This window comes from Capsicum annuum, chromosome 11, assembly GCF_002878395.1.
Source record: "Capsicum annuum cultivar UCD-10X-F1 chromosome 11, UCD10Xv1.1, whole genome shotgun sequence".
NCBI lineage: Eukaryota > Viridiplantae > Streptophyta > Magnoliopsida > Solanales > Solanaceae > Capsicum > Capsicum annuum.
The window spans coordinates 160,215,275-160,237,938 of record NC_061121.1 but is presented as its reverse complement, the minus strand read 5'-3'; the positions used below and the strand labels follow the sequence as shown (position 1 = coordinate 160,237,938).

Below are 22,664 nucleotides of genomic sequence, written 5' to 3'. Positions count from 1 at the left end.
CTTTTTTTTTTCGCAATTTTCAAGTTTGGACTTTTTTTTTTGTTTTCTTGACTCTAAGACTTTTTTTGTGGAGATTTTCTTAGATCCAAGACTTAGAACACAACTCTAATACATGACTTTGATACCATATGATACAAGAATAAACTACTAAAAATAAAATTAAGAACTCAAGACTCAAAAATCAGCAACCACAATACAAAGAAAATAACACATAGAAGGGAGATGAAGAAGAAGATTGCATAAATGTAAAAATAGATAATGAAACCCACCTTTAATGATTAGCACCTAATTGTATATCAAACAACTAAACACACTTCACCTTGGATAGATAAAACTTCATTCTTAGGTGAACCAAAGGAATTCACACTCCCTCAACCGCACATTTCTTGCCAAATGTTCAACACAAATGAAGAACCCTTCAAATGCATTCAAACACCTTAAATTTTGATTTCTACACTAAGCTAACACTAAGATAAGACTAAGAACTACACTCTAAAGAGTAATCTTTCAATATTCTTCAAAACTAATGAGAATGGAAGCTAAAAGGTATATTTATACTATTACATAACAATGACTAAAATTCCCTTAATGAAGGGTGCTCCTTTGGAGTGTAAAAGGGAGGTATTAAAAGACCACAATGCCCTTAGTTGAGGTGCCTGTGTGATGTAGAAATCCCTCCTTATCTCTTCAATTTGGACAAGGCTTTGTAATGGTTCCAAAAGGTCTTCAAGCACTTGCAAATTCGAGACTTGATTCTTTGACAATCCGAAGCTTGAACCTTCTAAAAGACCTTGCAAACCTTATGCTATTCATGCTTGTATCAATGTTTGTTGGAAAAGGTTATGTTGCAAATGGAATGTTTAAACTCAATATTGAAAATGAAAATATTTCTACTTATCTTGTGGAGTCTCTAGACTTATGGCATGAATGTCTTGGTCATGTGAATTCTAGATCCATTCAACTTATGGTGAATAATGAATTATCAAATATTGTGGAAAGAATCATACTACTAAGTGTCTTACTTGTAGTAAATGCAAGATTACAAAGAAGCCCTTTAAGATAGTTGAAAGGACTTCCACACTTTTACAATTAATCTACACTGATATTTGTGAGATGAATTATTTATCACGTCATGAAAAAAGGTAGTTTATCACTTTTATTGATGACTACTCAAGATATACTTATGTCTTCCCATTGAAAACAAAAGATGAAACATTTGAGACTTTCAAAATATATAAATCAGAGGTTGAAAATAAATTAAGTTTGAAAATTAAATCAATTAGGTTTGCTAGAGGTGGAGAGTACTTAAAGTCAGATTTTGTTGATTTTTGTGAAAAAGAAGGCATTGAAAAATAATTGACCATGTCTTATACACTACAATAAAATGATGTAGCAGACAGAAAAAAATAGGACTATCATATAAATGGTTAATTCTATGATTTATGGATCTAGTTTGTCTGAAAATCTGTGGACTAAAGCCTTACTTTCTGCATGTCATATTTTGAATAGAATTACTCTCACAAATCATGATGCATCTCCATATGAACTTTGAAATAATCGAAATCCAAATATAAATTATTTTAAAGTATGGGGTTGCTTGGCTCATGTTCGATTATCAAATCAACATTTAATCAAGATTGGCTATAGATGAGTAGATTGTACGTTTATTGGTTATTCACAAAATAGTAAGGCTTATAGATTTTTAAATCTTGAGACCCCAAGTCCGCACACAATTATTGAATCTTTACATGCTAACTTTTTTTAGCATATATTTTCCCAGAAAAAGGATTCTTTTGAACAAGATCCAAGTTCTTCTATTTATCCTCTTAAAAGGAAAATAGTTGAGCTATTGGAAGAAAGACAACCAAGACGTATTTCAAGATCAGCCAAATCAAAAGACTTTGGACCTCATTTTCAAGCTTATTTGGTTGAAAAGGATCCTGAAAGTTATGATGAAGCTATGTATGATGCTCCATTTTGACGTGAAGCCATTGATAATGAAATGCATTCTATACTGTCTAATAATACATAGCTATTACCATATTTTCCTCCTGGATGGAAATTAATTGGTCGCCGATGAATTTTTAAGAAAAAAATAAAATCCGATGGTACTTTAGATAAGTACAAAACCCGTTTGGTAGCTAAAGGTTTTACTCAATTGAAAGATATTGATTATTTTGATACTTTTGCACTTGTAGCTAAGATGGCCTCTATTCGTCTCTTGATTGCTCTAGCAGCAATTCATGGTCTTGTGATTCATCAGATGGATGTGAAGACTGCATTCCTAAATAGAGATCTAGACGAAGAAGTCTACATGAAACAACCAGAAGGATTTTTCATTCCTGGTCAAGAACGTAAATTTTGTAAGCTTCTTAAATTTCCTTATGAATTGAAACAAGCTCCAAAGCAATGGCATGAGAAATTTAGAAAAGTTATGATTTCTAATGGCTACTTAATCAATGGTGGAGATATCTGCATATTGAGTAAATTTTAAGAAAATTCTAGTGTTTTAATGTCTTTATGTAGATGACATGTTGATCTTTGAAACTGATATAAAAAAAGTCAAAGAAACAAAATATTTTCTTGCTTTTCAGTTTGAAATGAAAGATCTTGGAGAAGCTGATGTAATTTTAGGCATCAAAATTGTAAGATCAGCAAATGGTTTGACTCCTACTCAATCAAGTTATATTGAAAAGGTTCTAAAGAGATTTAGTCAATTTGACGACAAGCCTGCTCCTACACTATTTGATCCTAGCATCAAACTAGTGTGAAACTCTGATAATGTTCTTGATCAATTGACATAGTCTAAAATTGTTGGGGGTCTTATGTATGCCATGCATTGTACCAGGCCAGATATTGATTATGCAGTAGGAACTTTGAGCAAGTTTACTGGTAGCCCTGGAGTTGAGCATTGGAATGCCTTAATTTATGTTTTGAGGTATCTAAATGGTACAATTAATGTTGGTCTGCATTATTCTACCTTTCCAACAGTTCTTGAAAGCTAAAGTAATGCTACTTGAAATTCTGATTCGAATGACTCTAAATCTATTACTGCTTGGATTTTTACTTTGGCTGGAGCAGCAATATCTTGGAGATCAAAGAAGCAGACATGTATTACTCACTCAATCATGGAGTAAGAATTTATCGCTATGCCTTCTGCTGGAGAAAAAGCGGATTGACTGCGGAGTATGCTGATATATATTTCATTGTGGGGTAATTCAATACCACCTTTGACTATATATTGTGATAACAAAGCTGCTATATTTCGGGCTTCAAGTGATTGTTACAATGGCAAGTCAAGACAAGTTTGTCTCAAACACAATCATATGAGAAGATTATTGGAGGATGACATAATATCTTTTCAATATGTGAAGTCCAAACTCAATTTAGCAGATCCTTTATCTAAAGGGTTAGGCAAGGAATTGGTGGTACAAACTTATAATGGGATGGGAATAAAGCTTGTTGTAGATTGATTGCACTTTATGGAAACCCTACCTAATGATGTAATCTTGGGTTCAAAGGGAAAAACAAGTAAAGTTACAATTGTGAAGCACATCTATAAAATTTCCTTTTTCCCTAGAGAGTGAGTAGATGCATAAGTTGAAATTTTTTTTGTCTTGATAAATCTATAAGACCGATCTCAGTTGGAGTAAACAATAACACTCTTCATAGATTTGACAGTATTCCTACAAAAGAGAAGAATGAGATTATATACTCTTAATAAGTCTATACACCGATCTCCGTTGAAGTGTGTAGGAACACTCTGGATAAATTTATCGATACTTTGTTGAAAAGAAGGATGAGATTAATTTCTCTTAATGAAATTCATAGACTATTTGGTCGGAGTATGCAAAGTTACTCTTGATGACTTCACTGCACTAAGTGCGAAGTGGAGGCCGCTTCAATAAGATTTTAACAAGAAAATCTTAAAGAACTTAGCTAAAAGGATTCAGGACACATGATCGTAAGGTGTCAAAGGATTTTGATTTTCACCGAAACATAGTAATATGCGTGGAGTATTTTTCTACTTCATTCAATGAACCACTTAATTTAAAATTTGTTCACTAAGTAGTCAATGATTTAGAAAGTCTTCACTAGCTAATGGTTCAAGTCCAAAAAACACCATTATTGATGCATATTGGTAGATTGATATCTCAAATGAATTTTGTTTTTTAAAGATAAAATTTCTTGAAACAGGTGGGGAAGTGTTATTGTTAAGTTTATGTTTCAATAAATTTTGAAACAAATACATCGGTTAAAGATTTTTAGAGTTATGTCTCAATTAGTTTTGAAATAAATGCATCACTTGAAGGATTTTGAGTTACGAAGAAAATGAAAGTGAATTTTACAATTCATTTCTTGAAAGAAAGCCATTTTTGTTTTAAAATATACATGAACCTATTTACTATTACTTAATTAATACTCCTCTTGCATGAAACTTTTATCCTATAAATAGTGTTTTCTTTTATTTGAAAAGACAAGCACTCAAAATTACTTTCCCCTTGAAAAATATTTGAGAGACATTGATCAAATGGTGAAATCACCAATTCAAGAATAGAAGAGCAACATTCTTAAATATTACTTGGTTTGTGGCTTAGTTTAATCCCGAAGATAGAATTATTACTAGTTCTTTTGTTTGCTCATGGGAGAGACTCCAACTATCTTCAAGAAGCGTATTATCGTGCCTCTAAGCCAAGCAAGTTTTATTTTAAATTTCTTGTACAATTATTATTATTGTTCTAACAATATTAATGTAGCCCCCTGGGTTTTGCTGTCTTTTTGAAAATGAGCGTCCAATTACTAGGTATCCTACACAATCAAGCTATGTAATAAATTATTTTAGTATTACTAAAAATTAGTCCTTTTCCAACCCCAAAAAAAGGATAGAGCTAGAACAAGATTGATCTTTGACAGCACAAAAGGATGATCAGTTCTCCTCATTTGCGATCCAGGTACGAGAGGAAATAGGTGTCTCTATAAAGGGGAGGCACATAATAGTAGAAGCCGATAAGGTTTTGCAAAATAAAAGCCTTTTTGAGTTCTGTCTTGTTTTCCAGGCTCCATGCGCCCTTTTGCAAGATGCTAAGTCAGTATTGATGGCACATCATGGAGTGGATGGCCTTTACTGTTTCTTTCCATTATTCTTCGAGCAAGAGAAACTTGCTTCCCAACGGCAAATATGAATGCCTTTCCTTTTCCTCCAGCGCCCCTGGCAGTTCTGCCAACACGACGTACATATTCACTAGGGTCTCGAGGATAATCAAAGAGGACTACGTGGTCTACACCTTCGAAGTCAATACCTCGGGATGCTCTGCAACATTGTTTAGAAGACATCAGTTCAGATCTCTTGTCCCTTCTTGTTGATTAGCGAGAAAAACAACTGAAATGCATCATCTAACACATAAATATCTGAAAAAATCTGTAAGGACTTCGCTACAGCATACCTATCAGTGCACACCAAGAACAAAGAAATGTTCTCCATCTTCGAGCTACGAAACTCCTTCATGTTTGCAAGTCTGCTTTCTTGGTCCAGTGCAGCATGGAACGGTAAAACTTTTATGGAGAACCCCTTTCTATCAAAGCGCTTTAATGCATTCTCAACTTTTCTACAGCTATCAATCTGTATATGCATGCAGGATCTAGTTTGGAATGTGCACCCAAGATCAATAAACATACTTGAAAGAGGAACTAAATATTATCACCTTGTTACAGAAGACAATTGTTTTAGGAACTGGACTATCCTCCACCAGCTGAAGTAGGGCATTCTTTTTGTTGAGAAAAGCTGTGTCTGAACTTTTTTCAGCTGTTTCATCTCCACTGCAATCTACAAGAACCTGGTAGTGCAAAACACAGACGGCATCAGTCCCATAATTATGAAGACATGGCATGACTCTATGCCCATATTGGTGTTATTATGAGTATCGATGGAAGAAGCCTCTCGCTGTTTGAATAGAAGGCAGTGACGCTATTTCTGTAAAACGACGAACGAGTTGAAGCTCTATGAGACTATGACAGAAGAAGGATAAGACACAAAATAAAGACACGAAGTATTTCGTTCGATGAGTCTGACAGCTAAAAGATGTCTACCAAAGAGTGAGACACACTGACTGGATGGAAAGGCCTTTAGAGTGCCCCTGACAGGATGGAAGGAAGCATATTTACTAGCCTTGTCTAGCTGCAGAGGAAGGAGAGAAGAGACTATATGTAACCATCAAACTAAAGGACTTCAACTCAAACAAAGACTTCTGAAGGAGTCCTGTACATTCACGTTATCCATAATACGTCATTAAGCATGGGAGTTGTATAGTAGAAACAGCTAAAATCGACTTGTAATATTCTGATTGTCAAATTATAAATAGTGCTTTAGCATAAAATAGATAGAAAAGGAAATCGCCCATGTGTTGCTTGTGGCATATGTTAGACTAGTTCTCTTCAAAAAAAGCTACTAAGTTTTCAGGCAGGTGTCTATTACTTACAGTACCTCGAGCTGTTCTGTAATTTCTGTAGTTTTCTTGTTTCCATTTGAACTATTTGTAATTACAACATCCAAAAACATCTATCCAAACAGTGTATCTATACTTGTACACTTCCATATCATATTCTTTTTCTCCTAGCATGAAAAAAATTGTGAAAATTCAATATTACTAGGATATGGACTGCGAAACAATCAGCTCCACAGAAAGGAGGTTGCAATAAGATTATTACTGTAGTGTGAACAAACAAAATGATATGGTTTAATTGCCAAAACACAAATATCAGAAGGTACATGAATTCAAAACATCTATTCACTCAAATTATAGGAACCAATGGAAAAAATGCCCCGAGGCACATTCTCCAGGGCTTTTCTCTCTCTTAATTCTTAGGATGATCGAAACGCTATTCTCCGGCAAGTCTCGCCGGCAAGTGTTAGCTCAGCTCTCACCCACTGTGATTGCTGATAAGTTTCTCCCTTTTCTCTCTTCTCTTTCTTTCCACTCCAGAGTTTTCTCTTTTCACTCATGAAGGAAAACAGAATCTATTTCAATGCATGTGTCAAATCTTTTAACATCACCAGATGGACTACCAGCAACGGGACTTGGTACGAAGGGGTAGAAAGAAACCGCAAGATGATGATTCGAACAACCTTAAGCACAAATACTATGAGATGGATCTGCAACATCCTTAAGGAAGCATCCAGAGATGGGGAAAATACGATTAGAAGGTGGAAAACAAAGGAGAAACTTGCAGGGTTCTTCTGTATCAGAAAATTTAATGTGTATGGAAGGTACATGTGCATCTTGTCACTTCAGGGGAATGAAAGATCAGTCTTAATAATTCCTGAGTTGACATTGAATGCGGGTTGGAATGATATAGCGGTTAAGATAGAGAGGTTTATAAAACGCTCCACATCCTGATTGACTCCAGAGCCTTAAGGAGGAGTGGAGGACTATACATATGCCAGAGCAGTGCGTGAAAGCAAATGGCAGTCCAATACTCTCAGAGAGTCCACAGTTGCAGCTTATGGATGTGATATTCGTATTGCAGAGCCGCCACGGGCAAAGTCTAATAATGGCTTGCTCGGTAGATGCATAGTTGGACATTTGGACAGGAGATAACAGAGAAAGTTACACTAGCGGATATTAGAAGTTGGTACACTCTTACATGGAAGGCGGTTTTTGGGGTCAACATTTATGAAATGGCAAGGAATATGTTTCTCTTTGAGTTCCCGAACAGATATATGGTGGAGCAGACATTAAAAAGGGAGTGGAAATGGAAAAAAGGAAAGGTGCGACTCGAGAGGAGGAATCCGACAGTGGGTTGTTCCCCAATCTCTCAGAACAATGATACCACTTGGATTAGAGCTTTGGGCATTACACTTCATCTATGGTCGAAGAAGATTTTCTCTAAGGTAGGGAATCTTTGTGGAGGATGGGTTTCCACTGAAGAGGAAATGGAGATTAAAAACCACCTCAAGTGGCAAGAATCCAAATAGCAAGAGATGGCCAGAGCTGTTCCAGTGAGATGACAATAGAGGGAGATGGATTTAAATTCTATATCCCTATTTGGGTTGAGAGAGATGTCCGATTTGAACCAACGTCGCCGGAATCATTGGAATCATCGGAGCTGTTAGGTTTTGACGAAAGAGACTGCTGGTCCAAAGCCCTCAACAGACCGAAGGACAAAGGTGTGCTTTTTGTCAGAGGAAGGTACTGAAAACAGGGCTATACCATGTGCTGCTAATAAGAGCATATGAGGACAGCTGTCAATATTTCAAAATCTGATTTAGGTACATGCAAGGAAGCTGGTGGTCCCAAGGGTTTTAAATCGAAATTTGAACCAGTCTAGCCGGCCATTTCAACTTAGAAAAAGATTTGGGATTGACAGAGCAGCCAATGAAGTAAAATCAAAACATCTGGAGGAAAATTTTGACCACTGCTAGAAGAAAAGTACAGCAAACAAAAATCTCTAATATTTTCTCCATCAGCAACAGAAACAGAGGGGTCTACATCTCGAACTTGGGGGAAGGTGAAACAGAGGCAAACATGCAAGTTTCAGAAGATACAAACACCATGACTATGACTATGATGGGTGATGCTATAAGGGAGGGGGAGCAACACAATTTAATGGCATTCCAAGAAGGGGACAAAATTGAGGAATGGGTAATGGAAGATGTCGAACCTATTCAACAACATCAAAATTTGCTGCTAGACAAGGAGATGGATGCAACAATTTGGGTGCATCAGAATTTGATTAAACTGGGGAAAATGTTCGGGGTAGATTTTCAAGGACATGAGGAAGAAACTTTGCAACTACTCAAGCAAATTGACAAGTCCAGGCAGCCTAGGAGAATGGAAGCTGAGAGTTCTATCAAGAGACCTAGATTCAAAGGAGCACAAGAACTTAAGGATTTAACTACTTTCGATGTCAAGTTCAAGAATGGCGGTAAGAGGAACAGGGGAAAGGGTGGAAATTGTTTATAATGAAGATCAATTTGGTTTCATGGAATGTCAAGGGGTTCAACAATAGGGACAAAAGAAGAGTTGTAAAGAGCCTGATTCACAAATGGAATGCTGATGTTATCTGTCTTTAGGAAACAAAATCAGAAGGGGATGTACGGGAGAGCATTAAGGAGATTTGAGGAGGGAGATGGGTGAGATTTGAATGCTTAGAGGCTAGTGGCACTAGAGGGGGTATATATGTTATGGATAGCCAGTGTTCAGGGAAGCGTGATGCAGAAAAAAGCGACAAGGCTACGCATCACGCATTATGCGAAGCGTGAAGCAATGCGAGCGCATCATTGAAGTGAAGTAGCGAAGAAGAAGAAGAAGCCGGCAGTAGTGGTAGTCGCACAGTGAAAAAGAAGAAGTCGCAGCAGTGGACTTCAAAGTTAATCTTAGAAAATTGCAGCAGTGGCATTCACCGTAATACTCTTTTCTTTAAATTTAAAATTGACCCTAAATATAAAATCAACACGAAGTGACTCTTTTTTATATTTAAAATTGACTCTAAAAATAAAATCAACATGATGCGAGCGCTCGCATCAGCCACACCGAGCTAGGGGCTCGCATCGCTTCGCATCATTGCATTAGGCGACGATGTGAGTGCATTCCTGAAGACTGGGGATACAGAGTCTGGAGAGGGCCCTCTTTTTAAATTAGTATATATACCTTAACTTACAGGTTTGAGGCACTGTTTCAAGAGTTTGAGTGCCACATAACAGGGGTATATGCACCAAATTGCAGTTATGAAAGGGAAAATGTTTGGGAAGAGATAGAAGCAATTAGGGGCTTGATGGATGGCCCTTGGGCTGTTTGTGGGGATTTCAACACCACAAGATTTCCTTCTGAAAAGATGAATTGTAGAAGGAGATCTCCAGCTATGGTGGACAACTCAGATTTTATAGAGGATATGACATTGATAGATCCTCAACTGGAAGGGGGTATGTTCACCTGGTTCAAGGGAGATAATCATATGATTGCTTCAAGAATTGACATTTTTTTCAAAAGAGTGGGACGATAAATTCAGTAATATCAGGCAGCTTCTTCTACAAAGACTTGAATCTGATCATATCCCTATATCATTGCAATGTGGTATCTGGGAGCACAACAAATCCTACTTTAAAGTCGAGAATTGGTGGTTGAATACCGAAGCTTTTGTGGACAGAATTAGAGAATGGTGGACTTCTTTTGAGTTTGCAGGAAAGCCTGATTATATTCTAGCTTGCAAGCTCAAAGCACTTAAAGGCAAGCTAAAAGAATGGAGTAGAAGCAGTCAAGCGAACTTGAGTTTTCAAAAGACTCAGATTTTGAATCAACTTGCTACAATAGATGCTAACCAACATAATAGACCGTTGTCAAACGAGAAATCAGTTCAGAAGGCTGCCCTTCTGATGGACAGATGGAGTATGATGAACACGCCAAAAATGAAGAAATAGCATGGAGACAGAGATCTAGAGCTCTTTGGCTCAAAGACGATGACAGAAACACTAGGTTTTTCCATAAAGTGGCCAATGCACATAAGAGAAGCTGTTGATTAATTGCCTCAGTTACTGCAGTAAAAGTTGAAACAATTGTTGGACATTATCCTGCATTTTTAGTCATGTTCTCAACTTAGTTTAGTGGCTGATTTTTAGTTGTTAGTGGTTTAGTTATTTTGGATATTGTTGATCATGGAATCATGTACAAAGTAGTAGCTTAATTATAGGCTTTAGTTATTGCATTTTTTAGGATTTAAGCACCACTTCAAATTAATGAAAAATCAACCTTTGTGCAATAAATTATTTGTTCTCTTCTTTCTTCCTTTGTTTTCACTTCAAAGAGTTGAAGTTAACCTTACAACTCCAACAAATTGGTATCAAAGCTCTCTTCTTGAAGGACCTGCATTTGAGGGAAACAAATCTTTCTCTTCTTGTTTTTTCCTCTATGGATTCAGAAACTCCTTTCACTGCACTAGCACCACCTGTCTTCAAAGGTGAAGGCTATCATGTCTGGACAGCAAGAGTGGAGGCACATCTGGAGGCAAATGATTTGTGGGAAGCTGTTGAGGAGGACTACGAAGTTCCTCCCTTGCCTGAAAATCCAACCATGGCGCAGATAAGGAATCACAAGGAAAAGAAAACAAGAAAATCAAAGGTTAGAGCAACATGATTCGCTGCAGTCTCATCTGAAATCTTTGTCAGGATTATGAAATTGAAATCAGCTTTTGAGGTCTGGAATTTCCTAAAGAAAGAATATGAAGGAGATGAACGGATCAAAGGTATGCGTACTCTTAACCTGATCCGAGAATTTGAACTTCAGAAGATGAAGGATTCAGAGACAATCAAAGAGTATTCTAATAGATTACTCAACATTGCCAACAATGTAAGAATACTTGGCTCTGAATTTCCTGATTCTAGATTGGTTCAAAAAATTCTAGTAACAGTCCCTGAAAGGTTTGAAACAACTATTTCCGCACTGGAAAATTCTAAAGATTTGTCACAGATTAGTTTGACAGAACTATTGAATGCTTCACAGGCACAAGAACAAAGAAGACTTATGAGGTCTGAAGGATCTGTTGCGGGTGCACTACCTGCAAAAGTTCAATCAAACCAGGGAGACCAAGGAAAGAAGAAGTGGAACAAGAAGGAAAACTCAGGTTCTCATTCTCCTGGGATCAATACGGGAGCGAAATATGATTTTCCTCCTTGCAAGCATTGTGGAAAGAAGGGTCATCCACCGTTCAAATACTGGAGAAGACCCGACCAACAGTGTGAGAAATATCAGCAGATAGGACATCATTAGAAGGTTTGCAAGAACAACACTCAGCAAACTAATGCTGCACAGGTAGCTAATCAGGAAGATGAAAAGCAGCTCTTTGTAGCGACATGTTTGGCAACTAGTTGCTCGAGTGACAAGTGGCTTATTGACAGTGGTTGCACAAACCACATGACATTAAATTGTGATCTCTTCAAGGAGTTGGATACTTCAGTAATTTTCAAAGTACAAGTTGGTAATGGAGACTATATTCCTGCTGAAGGCAAAGGTATTGTGGAAATGAAATGCTCCTTGGGTACAAAACTAATCAAAGATGTGTTTTTTGTACGTAATATTAGTCATAGTCTGTTAAGTGTTGGCCAGATGTTTGAGAATGGTTTCAAACTTCTCTTTAAATCCAGTTACTCTCAAATCAAGGATGAAGATGGCAGAAACTTATTCAAGGAAATGATGAAGGGAATGAGCTTTATATTGGATCTTTTAGATCATGAGCAAAAAGTTTATTCTGCAACTAAGATCAATGCACAAGTTTCGCACAAAAAACTCGGACATTTCAACCATGCTGTTGTAATTAACTCACAAAAGAAAGATCTGGTTCGAGGGCTGCCTAATCTTGATGCCGAAATACCAGATTGCAGAACTTGTCAATTTGGCAAGCAAGCAAGACTTCCTTTCAAGAAAGCAACTTGGAGAGCCACTGAAAAGCTAAAATTAATTCACACAAATCTGACTAGTTCTCATCAACTGGCAGATATGTTTACCAAAGCTTTGCCAAAGAGCAGATTTGAATTTCTTAGAGAAAGACTTGGAATTTGCAGCAACTGAAGCAAGGAGGAGTGTTGATTAATTGCCTCAGTTACTGCAGTAAAAGTTGAAGCAATCGTTGGACATTATCCAGCTTTTTTAGCCATGTTCTCAACTTAGTTTAGTGGCTGATTTTAGATGTTAGTGGTTTAGTTGTTTTGGATATTGTTGATCATGGAATCATGTACAAAGTAGTGGCTTAATTATAGGCTTTAGTTATTGCATTTTTTTTAGTATTTAAGCACCACTTCAGATTAATGAAAAATCAACCTTTGTGCAGTAAATTATTTGTTCTCTTCTTTCTTTCTTTGTTTTCACTTCAAAGAGTAGAAGTTAACCTTACAACTCCAACAGAAGCAATCACATAAGTCAACTAGTGATACAAGATGAAACAGTGGAGGAGCCTGAAGAAATTAAGAGGGAGATCATCGAATTCTATCAAAACCTCTATTCTGAAACTGTTGATGAAACCTGTCAACAAGCTTATCAATTGCTCTACCATTATTGAAGAAGAGACAGAATTCTTGCAGGGTGACTTTGAAGAACAAGAAGTGCTTACTTGCTTGAAGATGTGTGCCAGGGATAAAGCCCCTAGCCCAGATGGCTACACTATGGGTTTCTTTATCAAATGTTGGGAAATACTTAAGCATGACATCATGGAAACTTTTCACAACTTTCGCACTCATGGGATTTTTTAGAAAAGCTATAATGCTACCTATATAGCTTTAATTCTTAAAAGGCCAGGGGCAAGGGGCAAGGGGCAAGGGGCAAAGGAACTGAGAGATTTTATGCCTATAAACGTGATAGGCCGTGTGTATAAGTTGATCTCAAAAGTTCAAACAGAAAGAACGAAGAACGTTGTTGACAAGTTGGTTGACTCTCATCAAATGGCCTTTATCAGAGGTAGGAAAATAATGGATGCTGTCTTGATAGCAAATGAAGCTGCGGATTCCAAAATTAAACAAGAGAAGCCAGGAATTTTGTGCAAATTAGACATTGAAAAGGCATATGATCATGTCAATTGGGAATATTTGTTGAAAGTGTTGGCATGTATGGGATTCGGAGGAAAATGGATCAAATGGATGAAGTTTTGTATAACAACTGTCGAATTTTCAGTGCTAATCAATGGATTCCCTGAGGGATTCTTTCCGGCTCAGAGAGGGTTAAGACAAGGAGATCCTCTATCTCCTTTCTTCTTTCGTTCATCTTAGTTATGGAGGGCTGAATAACATGATTAAGATTGCAAATTCCAATTTGTGGCTTAGAGGTTTTGAGATGGCCAGGAACACAAGTATCAATATGGAAGTCACACATCTCCAATATGGTGATGATTACACTAATTTTTTGTGATGCTGAAGAGGACCAATTAAGAATCCCGAGAACCATATTGGTGTTATTTGAAGGGGTTTCAGGTTTGCATATAAATTGGAGAAAGAGTCACTTATACTCTATTAATAAAGTTGCAAATATGAACCAGTTGTGCTTGATTTTGGGTGGAGAAGTTGGAGGCCTACCAACTACTTATCTTGGAATGCCCTTAGGAGCCAAATCTAAGTCCAAGGAGGTTTGGAACTCCATTGTGGAGAAATGTTAAAAGAAACTAGCCAGTTGGAAAACTCAATACCTATCTCTAGAAGGAAGGATCATTCTTATAAACTCAATCCTTGATGCACTTACTACTTATATGATGTCATTTTCCCTATTCCAGGGGGGTTATTGAGAGATTGATCAAGCTCAGAAGGAATTTCCTATGGGAAGGAAACAAAGAGAAGAAAGCTTTTTCATTTAGTTAAATGGAGGTCTGTTTTACTTTGTAGAAAGCAAGGTGGAATAGGTACCAGGAATTTAAAGTTGCATAGCAAAGCTCTTAAACTAAAGTGGCTATGGAGATTTTCACAAGAGCCCTCATCCTATTGGAGTGATATTATCAGAGCAAAGTATGGGGAAGACAATAGTTGGATGACTAATGAAGTACACTCTCCTTATGGAGTCAGGATGACTAATGAAGTACACTCTCCTTATGGAGTCAGTCTGTGGAAATCTATAAAAGTATTGTGGCCTTTTATGAGGAGTCACACCTCCATAAAGTTGAACAATGGGTACAAAACTTCATTTTGGGAAGATAACTGGCTGGGTGGGGAGTGTCTGAAAGACATATTTCCTAGTATTTATGTATTGGCTATGCACCATCAGATGACAGTAGTAGATGCATGGTCCCTCACAGGGGTGGAACATACATCTCAGAAGGAATTTAAATGACTGGGAAGTGGACACATTGACTGAGTTTTTCAAAGTTCTGGAAGATTTCAAAGATTTACAGGTGGGAGTAGATTGTCTATGCTGGAAAGAAGACAGTAAGGGAATCTTTAAAGTAAATTCAACTTACAAGTTGTTGAATCAAGATAATCAACAGATAGCTCATTGGCCTTGGAAACACATTTGGAAAGTGAAGATACCTTTCAAGGTCTCATGTTTCACATGATTATTAGCACATGAAGCTGTTTTGACCCAAGATAATCTTAGCAGGAGAGGGATTCCCCTTTGTTCAAGAAGCTTTCTTTGTGGGGAAGAACTTGAGACAGTCGGCCATCTATTCTAACATTGCAAGGTTGCATGCCAGCTATGGAGGATCTTTACCAACCTCAGAGGCATAGCATGACAATGTCCCGGAAGATAACTGAGGTTCTCTTTAGCTGGGAGGAGGAAGGTGCAGGAGTTGCAGACAGGGACAGATGGAGGATTGTCCCAGCTTGTATATGGTGGACAATCTGGAAGAAAAGAATTCCAGATGTTTTGATGACACAAGCAATTCAGTACAGAAAATCAAATTGAATTGCATTAGACTTTTTTGTTTTTGGTGTAGACAAATCTACATAGAAGATACTGAGTCAATCATAGATATCCTAGGATTTTGCTAGGTTCTTTTGATCAGTTGTTCTTCCTTTTGCTTTGTAAATATGGTTTCAGCACAACCCATGTGCTGTTTTGGTCAATATACAAATGTTAATTTCTCAAAAAAAGAAGGTAAATCAAAGGCTAAAATAAGTTATGGGAGGTGTGATGATAAATCTAACATATCAAAAGCAACAGGTATTATAACTTAAAATTTCTAATGCTTGACCATCATGGACTGCATACTCAACTCTTATGCAAAATCCAGGTATGGAAGAGAAGTGTTGGTACTAGATATCTATTGGGATTTCCCTAAATTGTCAATGTTGGTTTACAATAAAGTATTTCAAGAAATGCAATGTATCCAGTCAATAAATTGTATAATGAAAGTCAAAGTGCAAAGCACTCTTTTCCATCCACAACGAAGATAATCGTGAGAAGAACTACATAACAACCAAAAAATCATACAAAATCACTCCTGCTTAATTTAATCTCTTTTTCCTTCTTTTTATTGGTATTGGCATAGGGTGTTGGAACACAAACCACATAAACTTTCATTTTCATGTAGTTACTTTTGTTCGTTCACTGATGGGACCACTCAGATTCAATCATAAACTACTTCGTCTCAATCGAATGAAACCCCCCAGCCTCACAGCCAGTCCCTAAAGTAATAAAGTAAAGAAGGCTCTTTGGGTCAAACTTTCTTCCTATTGGATAGGACAAACAAAAATGTAGAAATGGAGAAGTTTATCATCCCACTGATAGAAGTTTAACTAGAAGAAGATTCTATCTATTACTTCAAGAGGAGAATTATTGGTGTATCATAAACTGCTCTTACGATGATGAAATGTTGATAAAATAATGGATCACATCAAAAGACTTTTACTTGTCTCTTTTTCATAGACATGAACAACAGGGTTAGTGCTCTCTACTAATGTATAAAGTTAATCTGGGCTGGTGCTCTCTACTAGCGTATAAAGTTAATCATTTCTATGAAAAATCAAGATCTCACTCATCTCACTTCAACAAGGCAATTAAAAAATAATTTACTTCGACTAAGGCAATCAAACCAGAAATTACAATTAGACATATCCTACAGCTGAAAGAACATTCATTCACATTAACTTTTCCTAGGAAACTGGAGGATTTAAATTTATAGCTGGAAAACATAACCTTTTTAAAGGTGCTCTTATGACTTATCAGCAAGCTTATACAAAATATTAGAGTGCAGCTTTGACAAGAGAATAAGGATACAACCAGAAACTAATTGCTGTTAAGTAAATTTGTACCTTTTAGGAGTAAAATAAGAAATACCTCTTCCAAGCCAGGGCTTGTGCGGTGCATACCAGGCCCAGTAACTAGTTCGCAATCAGGAAAACTTTCTACCAACTTGTTGTATATTTCCATGGGCAAAGTTGCAGTCACAAATAGATATTGTGTGATGACAGGTGATGAGTTAATCAAACATTGAAATGCAGTTTCAAAATCCTCATCATTAAAGAGGATGTCAACCTCATCCAGCACAGCACTGAACAAAGGAAAACATGGTGTTAAAACTCTACAAGTAACTGATATGTCATATTTTCAGTTTCTGGTAAAAATGTATGTCAATTTAGAAAAAAAACATGTTAAAGCACCTAAGTGTGTTGCTTAGCAGTTAATGAAGATAGATTGAATCACGAGAGAACAGGATGCAAATCCCATTAAAGGAAAAACACTAAGTGATTTCCATCTGTCTAAGTTTTGGTAGACAAAGTTACCGAGTATTATTCAAAAAACACATGAAGATTAAGAAAGAGGAGAAGTGCAATTTTTTTAGGGGGATAAGTAAAGATGGTAAATTAAAGGGTATCTGCAATTATTGAATATTATGTAGAAACCATATAGACGGCAGCTTCTCCTTATCACCAAAAAAAAAAAAATAGTGGCAGCTTCTTTAATTTCATTTATCTTTCTTTGCCGTTACTTTCCTAGATATAGGAACTTTCACATCCCTGTTTATTCATTATGATTTATCACATGCTATTCTCTTTATTACTTTATCTAGTAGCACATAGCATAACTGTTAATGTGATCAACTGCACTCCCATTTTAGCATCTCCATGCAATATGAAACTGGCAATGTTGTACTCTTCAGCATTAAGAATATAATGCTGATAAAAATAATTCGGTGTAATCTCCATGCAAAATGAAACTTCCACACAGTTATCGAATTAACTGAAGAATAAACGACTACAAGTATGAAAGAAACAACACGCAAATATGCTAGCCGTCGGTGAATGGTGATTGTACAGTTTTATTTGATTTAAGATACTACTTTTACGCCAAAGCTAAGCAAACCTTGCATAATAAACAAGACAGTAAATATATCCACAATGTCAACATCTCTTCCTCCGGCCCCCCAAGTAAAAAGTGAGAATTGAAGAACTGCAGTAGAGATCTTAAAATGCAAAAAACTAAAAAAAAGTTTTAACTACCCAAGGAAATGTAATACTACCGATGCTAGCTAAGCAGTTTTGACTAGTCAAGGAAAATGTTAATACCACTTGAGGTTAGTTAACTGCAAGTAACCCTCTTTGATAAGAAACATAAACCGACCAGGAGTTGCAATAAGAACGTCTAACTCCTGTCTTAGGTTCTCCAATTGAGTTCTCTGGCGAAAACCACCGGTAACAACCATAGAACGGAATGGAACACCAGATTTTGAAAATGAACGGCAAGTATTTAAAACCTGCAAAAGTTGCAGACACAGAGTAAGTTTGTTTTGTCATTTTGACAAGTGAAATACAACTAGCAATGAAAATTCTTACATATTAAAAACACAATTCACATTTCAGCATAGTCGATGCAATAGGTTGTATGATGAGGCTTTGAACTAGAAAAATCAGATTTAACTAAGGAGGGAAAGTGAAATGTGAAAGAACAAGCATGCAAAACAAGCAATTCACCCTTGGAACTTGAAAGAGATATTCAAAGAAACGAAAAAATGTAACAATACAAATATAAGATCCTTTCGTCATGCAAAAAATCAGTAAGCGGTAAGTCAAATGGGGTGCTAGTTGGTCGAGACAAAGCAACCTCCGAGATTCCTAGCTTCACATTTTGGGAAAAGTGGGACTCTGATGTCAAAACCATCATTGCTTGTTCAAAATGTAAATTTCTGAGTATATAGATCTCTCCAGCAATTTGAACAGGCAGGAGAAAGTAATTTGGGGTGATAAAGCATGATAAATATTATAACCCTTTGCAGTTTTTGATGATCTCATGTTCTTTATCCACAAAACGTTACACTTACAAGTTACAATCATACATGCTCTAATTAACAAACATTTCTGTCAAGAACTACTATTATAACCCAGTAACTGGAACCAAAAGAGTCAAAGATTTAACTATTAAAGGTATGAGAAGGAAGAGAAAAGATGAATAAACGACCCTGGTGTTTCCTATAGAAAAACTAAAAGTATCAAGGTTGAATCATGACAATGGGTCTATTTGAAACTAAGGAAGGAACAGCACCTGTTTAGGTTTTTCACCTATGGTTTTCATACATTTCAAGATTCAGGTGCTAACAAAAACAATTAGCTGATGCGTTATTACATAACCATAATGGCAATGTGTACTTTCCTGTACAGATGGTGGAAAAGCAGCGAATGTTTTACATTGAAGATACAACATGAAAATTGTAAAAATTAGCATGGGACCCTTGGCGAGGAAATCAGTGCAAAATATATTCTATAGCAGCTCTCACACATCTTTGATGATTTGGAGAAGTTGGAAAATATCACATACGGAAAGGTATCTGCTGGTAATTCACTATGCTTCTTTTTCTCTCTCTTTTTTCTTTTCATCAGGGTGGTTGGCGGAGGGGTTGGGGGAATAAATGGCAAAACGTTCCATTAGTGAAAGAGGAAATTACACAGACCTGAGAAGCCAATTCAGCTGTTGGTGCCAATATTACGACACGAGGACTTTGAGATGACGGTTTGCTAAGTCCTCGAAGTTCGTCTTGCCTAAGGCGTTGAACAAGTGGTAATAGATAAGCCAAAGTCTTTCCAGATCCACTTTGATCAGATATTATGCAGCTCTTTCCAGCCATGATGGGTCCAAATGTCATATACTGCAGGTAGTCTATAATTACTCCTTGTAAGAAGCATCAACAGAGATTTCTCAAAATAATGCATGGCGGTAGCCATCTAAAAGCAGATGATAAGTTGTCGACACGAAAAAATAATTAAAGCGGGAATTGCTGGACCATATTTTGATGGAAATGAAGCTTCACAGGAAGCATTAAATGAAATAAAAAATAGCTTGAAAATATGCAGAAGAAATATTTCAAAAGCAGGCTATTCAATGGCCACGTACTAGCTTATTGAAGCAGAGGTAAAGATACCAAGATAGATATATTGATAAGGCAGTAACCTGTAAATCTCTGTAACACTTTCTTGTTGCTTTTGTTCATCTATAATACCTTATCATTATCAAAAATATATTGATGATGCAATTCATAATATCATATCCACTAGATTGCTGGCATGCTAACAGCTATAATGCATCAGAACTGCAGCAAACCAATGAGGTAACCTGGGGCATTGACCATTCAATACTGGAAATCTATGTTGCTCGGACTCTTCAAAAGCGCTGTAGGACCCTCCAAAATGCACTAGTTTTGGAGGATCCGATATGCACCCATCAGCATATTTGAAAAGTCCGAGCAACATAGCTGGAAATAAAGTAAATTATCTACCTGAATATGTGAAGGGCGCACAAAATGCTGATTCCTTAAGGCTTCTATCATATAGTCACTGCATCCCATATCCTGAAAGGATTTCCTACTGAAGAAATTGTTCCTATCATCCAAGTTTCGCCTTTCTCTGGAAATTTCTTCCCCCTTAGGTCTGTGATGAATTGATCGCCTACTGTCCCATCCACGCAAGGAAGAAGCAGAAGGTTTTGACCGGGGATCAACAAATCGTGTGGATTCTGCTTCAAAATCACTACTATAGCCTCCATCTTCCATTCTGATTATTTTTTGGGAGTTTTTTCTGGATTCTAGCTGTTGAATTTTGTCAAGAGTTCGAGAAGCACTGAGCGTTCGTTTCTCTTGATCAGGTTCACTATATGAACTTACTGATGATTGAAAAGAGGCATCTCTAACATTATGTGCATCGTGATAAATAACATCACGTTCTTTGTTTTTCGTGTATCTTTTTCTAACTAGAGCTCTCATTCTTTCGAATTTCAGTCTGCCAAAGTTCCCGAACGATCCCCTATTAGAAGCTGCAGAACCGTAACACAGAACTTTTCAAGGAAAACAATTGAAAAAAATTGCCAAGCACATTTGCAGAGTTATTAGAGGGATACTATATATCTGATTATTCTATTGACTTAGAAACAGAAAGTAATACACATCCAGAATGTCATAGCAGTTTTAATCCTTCAATACTCATGTTATAATCAGTTGGTGAATGTAAACCATCTGACAACTTGGCTTGACAAGTACCTAATAAATTAAATTACACATGTTTTCTTTTCAATTGATAATTCAGACATGATAAACAAGTTATAATCTTAAGAACAGTGAACTCGGTATTTCTCTCTTTAGGAGGATAGATTATTGGAGTAAACAATCATACAGAGGAAGATTGTTGCATATACTCTGTAAACAGCACCACGCCTTCCTTTCCTCTATACTGTATAGCTCATTTTGGAAATTACAAACCAAATATACTAAATACACGTAAGCTTCAGATTCTAATTAGTAGAAAACAGACTGATATTATAAAAGAAGCCAGTTTTTGTTTCTTTTTCCCTTCTTTTATAAATCCCGAATAGTTCATCTTGGCCAGTATACAAAACATTTCACAAGAAAAAACCAATGCTGATATCCAATTAGCATCATACAGCCAACAAAATTCTCCATTGATTTTATTTTTTGACTACTTTTAAAAATCTTTTCCTTTTCTCTTCTTCTTCTTCTTCTTCTTATTCTATGTTGAATAGTACGATTCAAAAGTTAACAGACCCTAAATCCAAGCTTGTGATTCATTAACATTTAATACTGTATAAAACACTCTGCATTAGTAATGAACTATGATATTGAAAAGAAGCCTCAATATGTTATTCCATTTAAAGTTAATGGTCAAAAGCACCACCAAAGTATCAATTGTTCAATTTTCCTACCTAAATGTTGGTAATATACCATGGTGATAGAAAAGTGAACAGTTGATAAGTTATATGAAGATGATATTTAAGATAGGAAAAGCAAACAATTGATAGTTGAGATTAGTTTTGATAAATAGGTGATGATAGTTAGGTATGAAACTCGAAAAATGGGGATAGATTTATTTAGTTTTTGGTAACTAAAGCAGCAAAAAGATTGGTGTTAAAGTAGAGGAGAGTAGACCTTCATTGGTAGTAGCCTTGAGAGTGTTCAGGGGAGGTTTCCAAGAGAGAACTTGCTTGGAAGGGATAGGAGAGTCATCTTCAGAACCTCCCCAAACAATAAATTTCTCTCCAGTATCTTCATCTATGAGCTGGTAAGCCCCAGGAGTGTCCATAGGGATACGACTGTAAGTAGCTTTGGTTGTCCCCATCACTCTTTTCCAATGCACAACAACATTATTATTATTATTAACATTCCCAAATGGTCTTTCCAATTTGAAACGTGACAGAGCCACAGCTGGTGGTCTTGGTGCAACAAGCATTGTGCTTTATCTCAATTTGGGGAATGCCCTACTACTACTACTACTTCCTACAGAAATGTATGGCAACAATACGCTGACGCCCACCACGGTTTTCACAGGGATGAATGATTTTTCTCTCGATAATTGCAACTTGATAATTGAAGCTGAAAATTGTAGACGGGTTACTTACATAGAAGAAAGAAAGAATTTTATTTCTTGTATAAAAATTGAGGCTTTCTTAGAATTTTAAAAATTAGGTAAAGGAGATTAAAAAAAAAAAAAACAGTTTTTTTTAAATATTTTTATTCCAACAATTAAAAAGATCGCCCTAACAAATATAGAAGTAGTTGTTCGACAACTTTGCAAAGTTGTTCGACAAACATCTGCGCTAATATTTTAAACAATTTTATCTTTTTTTAACTTAATAATATTGTGAGACCTACTTATCATCTTTATTTAATTAAAAACTTGTGTTTCAACTTATTTTTCTCAAAATTGGTATTACTAAAAATTCTTTTATTTATAGAGAAAAATATAATTTTTTTTCTATCAT

At 36.4% G+C, this 22,664-nt stretch overlaps 1 protein-coding gene across 1 annotated transcript; it reads right to left on the bottom strand.

Annotated features, from left to right (window-relative positions):
* Positions 1–4,825: 4,825 nt before the first annotated feature.
* On the bottom strand, positions 4,826–22,328 carry LOC107847676 (DEAD-box ATP-dependent RNA helicase 50). Its single transcript, XM_016692075.2, has 8 exons — positions 21,832–22,328; positions 20,173–20,705; positions 19,351–19,545; positions 17,972–18,159; positions 16,743–16,956; positions 5,703–5,834; positions 5,445–5,620; positions 4,826–5,311 (listed from the first exon to the last, which is right to left on the bottom strand). The coding sequence occupies exons 1-8, from the start codon at positions 22,130–22,132 to the stop codon at positions 5,083–5,085; spliced, it is 1,968 nt and encodes a 655-aa protein (XP_016547561.1). The 5' UTR covers positions 22,133–22,328; the 3' UTR covers positions 4,826–5,082.
* Between the last annotated feature and the right edge of the window lie 336 nt (positions 22,329–22,664).

Bases quoted from the DNA above. Each gene is read 5' to 3' on its own strand.
- LOC107847676 (XM_016692075.2), bottom strand. From the start codon at position 22,132: ATGCTTGTTGCACCAAGACCACCAGCTGTGGCTCTGTCACGTTTCAAA. The intron at 18,160-19,350 runs GTCTGTGTAATT...CAACTTTTGCAG, and splicing joins CAGCTGAATTGGCTTCTCAG to GTTTTAAATACTTGCCGTTC. The intron at 5,835-16,742 runs GTATTTCTTATT...TTGCACTACCAG, and splicing joins CAAGCCCTGGCTTGGAAGAG to GTTCTTGTAGATTGCAGTGG.